The sequence below is a fragment of the Manis javanica genome, chromosome 13 (genome assembly GCF_040802235.1).
Source record: "Manis javanica isolate MJ-LG chromosome 13, MJ_LKY, whole genome shotgun sequence".
NCBI classification, from domain to species: domain Eukaryota; kingdom Metazoa; phylum Chordata; class Mammalia; order Pholidota; family Manidae; genus Manis; species Manis javanica.
In genome coordinates, this window is record NC_133168.1 from 87486331 (window position 1) to 87492265 (window position 5935).

General features: G+C 52.9%; 1 protein-coding gene across 2 annotated transcripts; it reads right to left on the reverse strand.

The window, feature by feature from the left end:
- Positions 1 to 928: 928 nt before the first annotated feature.
- Positions 929 to 4953, reverse strand: PGLS (6-phosphogluconolactonase). 2 transcript variants are annotated; one of them, XM_037005305.2, is made up of 5 exons: positions 4583 to 4945; positions 3760 to 3867; positions 3220 to 3321; positions 2794 to 2934; positions 929 to 1293 (listed from the first exon to the last, which is right to left on the reverse strand). In XM_037005305.2, the coding sequence occupies exons 1-5, from the start codon at positions 4868 to 4870 to the stop codon at positions 1156 to 1158; spliced, it is 777 nt and encodes a 258-aa protein (XP_036861200.1). In that variant the 5' UTR covers positions 4871 to 4945; the 3' UTR covers positions 929 to 1155. The 2 variants fall into 2 exon arrangements, with proteins under 2 accessions (XP_036861200.1, XP_036861201.1); XM_037005306.2 differs by lacking the exon at positions 3220 to 3321 and having other exon boundaries at positions 4583 to 4953.
- Between the last annotated feature and the right edge of the window lie 982 nt (positions 4954 to 5935).

Consider the following 5935-nt stretch of genomic DNA (forward strand, 5'->3'; position numbering starts at 1 on the left):
CACGGCAGCGTGATTTACAACCGAAAGGTGGGAGCAACCCAAGGTGTCCATCAGCAAGGGAATGGATAAACAAAATGCGGTGCGTCCATGCAATGGGGGATTACTCAGCCTTAAAAAGGAAGGACATTCTGACCCCTGCTACAATGTGGATGAACCTTGAGGACATTTTGCTGAGTGAAATGCTTCCACTTATATGAGGTCCCAGAGTCATCAAATTCATAGAGACAGAAAGTAGATGGGGGCACCAGGGGCTGGGGGAGACGGGTGTGGATATCTGGGTTGCCCGGATATTGCTGTTTTAACAGGTATGGGGTTTCAGAGTTACAAGGTGGATGGTGGGGATGATTGTACAGCAATATGGATATATTTAATACCAGTGAACTGTATGCTCGAAAATGGTTAAGATGGTAAATGTTGTTATATGTATTTTGACACACACACACACAGGAGATGGCCTCGCCCTAACTCCTGCAATCTCAGAATGTGACTTTCTTTGGAATAAGGATCTTTGTAGATGTAATTCATCCAGCATCTTGAGAGCAGTTCATCCTGGATTTGGAATGGTCCTATATCCAGTGACAGACGTCCTTATTAGAAGAGAGGACACAGGGAGACACACACAGGGCACAGGACGTGTGATGACAACAGAGGCAGGCAGAGACTGCAGTGATGTGGCCACAGGCCAAGAGAGGCCAAGGACTGCCAGCAGCCTCCAGAAGCCTGGGGAGAGGCAGGGACTGGTTCTCCCTCAGCCGCCAGGAGCCACCACCCTGCCCACACTGTGACTTTGGACACCTGGCCTCCCGAACAGTGAGACCGTGCATTGTGTGGTATTCTGCTGCAGGGCAGCCCCAGGAAACTCATCCAGGGTGCTCACCCCAGCACCCCTTGTCCTGCTGCTCACCAAGGACCACAAGACAGTGAAGACTTTGAGCAAAGGTTGCTTTTAATATCTGGGCTGCCCAGAGCTACGGCCTGCAGGCTGAGCCCCCTGGGCAGGGCTGGTGGCCGGAACCTGTCGGCTTACAGGGGCACCATGTGGCTTTTCTAAAACGAAGCCTGGAGGGCGGTGGCAGTGGGGCTAGCCCCAGAAGGTCCTGCCTGCTCAGGCTGTCCCGGCTGCATGGTCTCAGCGGCAGCGTCCCTCAGGGTGGGCTACAAAGTGGAGTGCTTCTCGAAGGGCACAGTCAGGAGTCGGGCTGCCGCCTCGTCCAGGAACCAGCACAGTTTCCCAGTGTGGGGCTGGACCAGGGTGGCGGGGAGCGGGTTTTCCTCCTTGTCCTCCAGAATGCGCTGCACAGAGAGGGCAGGGGTATGAGGCCTGGCCCGCAACCCCAGCACCCCTCAGAGCTCCCAGGGTCCCTCTGATAAAACCCCGACTCTCAAGACAGGATGTTGTCTTTCCACTGTCCTAGCTTCAATCAGCAGGGATGGCCTCCTTCCCCCCCACCATCTGTGTCTAATACTGGGGCTGGCACACCTTTTCTGCAAGAACCAGACAGTCACTATTTCTGCTCTGCAGATCACATTCTGTCTCTGTCACAACTACTCAGCCCTGCTGTCATGGAGCAAAAGCAGCAGCAGATGTCACAACAACAAATGGGCATGGCTGTGTTCCAATAAGACTTTATTTGTGGACACTGACATCTGAGTTCCAAACAATTTGTGCATGTCAAGGAGTATCACTCTTTTGATTTTTTTTCCCCAACCATTTAAAAAGTTAAAAACCCTTTTTCGCTGGTAGGATTTGGTCCCCCGGGGTGTGGTGTGCTGACCTCCTGATGTGAGACCTTGTGATCAGTGGGAACTATCAATACCTGCCCCAAGCACTCTGCATTTACTTCTGCCCACAGCTACCCACATTACAGTCTGGGAAACTTAAGCTTGGGGTGGCTTCACGTGAGAGGACTCCGCAGTGGAGTGAGTGGCCTTGACTGACGCTCGGGGGGGCCCACGGGGAGGGGTCCTCCCGACCTACCTTGCAGCCAAGTTGAGGCCTGAGAATTAAGTGGCTGCCCGAGTCCATGCCAGGCATCACTGGCAGGAACATGGGTCTGCTGGGCTGTTTATACTCTGCACCCTGATTCCTGACACCAACCCACCCCCATGAGGACATGTGGGCCCAACAGCTTGGGAGGAAGAATGATTATTTAATAATAAAAAAATATATATTTCCAGTTTATTCCATAGTTGTTGGTTTCTTCCATGTCAGTTAAAATACTTTAAAATTACTTAGCTTTTAATATCATGTATTTTCCTAAAATATTATGTGTTACTGTACATTTTTTCTTATTCCTACTTTTTCACTTATTCCCACTACATAGGCTTTTTTTCCCTCTTGACTAGTTTTGCTTTGGCAGGAGTCTATCTTTTGGGATCTATTTACCAGTAAGCTTTTACAAATATTAACCAACTCATTATTTTCTAATCTTAATGTCACTTATTCCTTCCACCAGCTTTTCATAGATTTATATTATTTGTTATCTTTTCCTAATTCTACAATGAAGTGCTCAATTTACTTCCACTGTTTTCTAGGTAATAATTCTTTTGTAATGTATTTAATAGCATTATGACCTTACCTCCGAGTGCAGCTTTGGTCTCGTCTCATTAATTTCATTTCATAATTGTTCATTCCTAACTAGCCTGTAGCTGCAGTTTCCATCTCCTTCAAGCCAAAGATTAATGAAGTATTTTGGGACCTGGTGCATCCAGGACAGTCGTATCTGTGGCCATATTCCATCCCTGGGCCCACATGCGCATGGCCTTCCTAGGAATGGAGCTTTCAGCCTTTACCTTCAGAACAGCTGCCTTGCTTTCTCCAGTGGCCACAAAGATGACAGTTCGGGCCGCATTCAGCACAGGAAGTGTGAGGGTCACTCGGTGCGGTGGTGGCTTCGGGGAGTCACTGATGGGGGCCACAATTTTCTCCCGCTCCTGGGAGAAAGAGGCCCAGGATGGAGAAAAGGCAACGTCACTTTGACTTCTCAAGAATGCACACACCCAGGCATGGTCCACCTATGGTTCCATCCCATTCTCCTAATCCCATGGTACTTGACTTAGGCCTCCATTTTAAGATGAGTAAGCTGAGGCCCAGAAAGGTTAAGCCCAGCCAGTTGGCAAAGGCTAACTCAAACCCCTCAGTAGGCAACTCCTGGTCCCCCAAAGGTGGCCCTCTCTCCAAAAGCCACAGATGGCAGAGGCCCATGTGGGTGTGCTCACCTGCAGGAGGGGGTGGTTTGGGAAGAGTGAGCAGGTATGGCCATCAGGGCCCACCCCGAGGATCAGCAGGTCAAAAACCGGGATGGAGTCCCCCTGGAAGGCCTGGGTGGGGGAAGAAGAACAATCCCAGGAGGTTGGGAGGGAGGGGCTCGAAGGGCACAAAGAGACAGTTGTCAGAAAAAGAATCTCAGTGCCTATAACACAGGGGTGATGCACAGCCTCACGTGCATAAAAGGGACTCTAATCTAGGAGGTTCCACATTTCACCTGTCTGGCTGGCCCAGTCTGGGGACACAACTATCCCGAAGATGTGAGGACACAGTCCTGTTGCAAGAGCATCAGAGGCCAGTCTACCATCAGGGACCCAAGGGAAGGGCTGAGGCTTCTCAGAGCGGGGAATCCTCCATGGAATCTGCCCAGGATTGGCAGGGTCTGCCCTGCGGGGCGTTTTGGCCAGTGAAGATCATGCAGTGCCACCTGCAGGGCTGCTCAGTCACCACTGCTTGGACAAGGCCAACCTGGGGCTCGCTGAGGGACTCACCTGCCTCAGCTTCTTGGCGTAGTCCTCCGCCGCCTCCTCCACAGGCAGCTGGGGGTTAATGGTGATCACCTGGCTATCAGGGATGGGTAGCCTGGAGAGCAGGTGGGTCTGCAACAGACAGCGACAGCATCACCAGAAGCAACTCACGGTTCACGTCACACAAGGTTTGCACATGTGACCACCTGCAACTTTCAGGCAAGACTGCCTTGAGGCTGTAACTCATTATGGATTCCAGAGGTGTTCCACTAGGATTCTTTCAAGACCTTTGCGACTGGGGGCCTGCCAGCGCCAGCCAACACTTCCCAGGCAGCCAGGGGACCAGAGGGCAGCCCCGGGCTCCTCCAGGCTTCAGTTTCCCTCCTTGAAAAACGGGGGCTGTTCCCTTGATTCTAGAAGAGGGGGACCCCGGCCAAAGATAACCAGCCTGGAGATCATCAGCTCTGCAAGCTACGTCTAGATCAACAAGAACTTGCTCAGGTTGGAGATAAGGAAACAAAGGTCCAGCCTCCACACGAGATCCGTCCTGTCTGACTATTACCTAACTCACCCCCGACAAGCTACGAGGCTGCGGGGGTGCGGGAAGTTCTCTAGGTCCCCGGAATGGGCCACTCTTTGTCACCACCACACCTTTGCCCAGGCCGTTCCGCCTGGCCACTGGATAAAACACAACGAGGGGCTGCAAGGCCCCAACCGGCGAACCGGCAGTGGGGGCGGGATTTCTCCCAGCTCCTGCACAGGCAGAGGCAGCGGGCGTGGGGCGGACTCTGCGGGGCCCTCTCGGCGGGGCTCCGGCGGTGGGCGCGGCCGCCCCCGTAGCTCTCACCCGATAGAGGCCGTACGTGCTCTCGGCGTGCTCGAAGGGAACGAGGCGCTCGTCGCAGAAGCCCACGGTCCAGCGCGCGAGGCTGGCGGGCCCGGCGGGGGCGGCGGCGGCAGGCAGGTCGCGGGCCAGCATCGAGACAAGGCTGCCGCCCGACAGGCCGAGCGCGAAGCGGGCGCGGGCCCCCGCCAAGCAGCACGCTGCCCGCTGCGCCACCAGCTGCGCTAACGACGCGCCCAGCTCCTGCGGGCTCGAGAAGACCGAGATGAGGCACGGGGCCGACGCGGCCATGCCGACGGCAGGGAAGCGGAAGCACTTCTGTGGCCGCCAGCGCGCCTGCGTGAAGGCAAGCCCCGCCGCGAGGCTCTAGGTGCTTTCGGGCGGCCGCCTCTGGCACATGCGCAGTTCCACGAGTGAAGCCCCCAGCCGGTCGGCCCTACTCATTGATTCCTTGCGCATTGCGCCTGAGCTCTTTCTTGGGCCGGAGAGGGGAGCCCAGAGATGGAAACCCTAGGCGGGGGTGGAAGGGGTGTGGGGAGGTTGTGGATGGGTGGAGGGAGTAGGTGGGAGACTTCCTTGAGGAGGGCGTATTTTGGTGGACTTTGAAGTTCCTGAACCTAAAACATTTACCTTGTCTCCATCTTTAATTAAACTACAAACTGTGAGGGCAGGGTTTGTTTTCTTCAATGAAGCCTGTAAAGTCCCCTCAGCTATTGAGGATGGAAGCCCAAGAGGAGGATGAAGTATTTTTAATCCAGGAAGGGAGGGGGCTTCCCAGCGTCATGGCATTGTTAGGGTATAGTATAGAGACGCCTGCGATATCCTGCCTCTGTAACCTGTTAACAAGATAAAAGTTGTTTTTCTTCAACCTTGTAGTGAAGGTATGAAACCATGGCCCTGCTGCGCTCGGGGCTCGGCCTTTGGATATGAATCCTATGAGCCAGTGCCGGCACTAATAAACTGCTGCTTGCCAAACGTCTCGGTGTCTGGACTCCTAGATTGTAGTTCCTGCGGTTCCTGCAACACTATGCCAAGCACAGAGTAGGGGCTGGGAAGCAGTTGTTGAATTTCTTCTGCATATGCTCCTTGGAGACCTCTGTGTGTCTCTGACCTCTGGCTGTTGCCTTAAGAAATTAATTAATTTAGGAATAAATTTAACAAAAGAATTGCAACACTTGTACACTGAAAATGATAAACTTTGCTGAAAATAATGGAATGACAATAAACAGAAAGACATCGTATGTTTATGGATTGGAACATTTAATATTAAGATGGTAATACTTGCCAAATTAGCCTACAGATTCAGTACAATCCCATCAAAATTTGAACTGCTTTTTTTTAGTAGAAATGGACAAG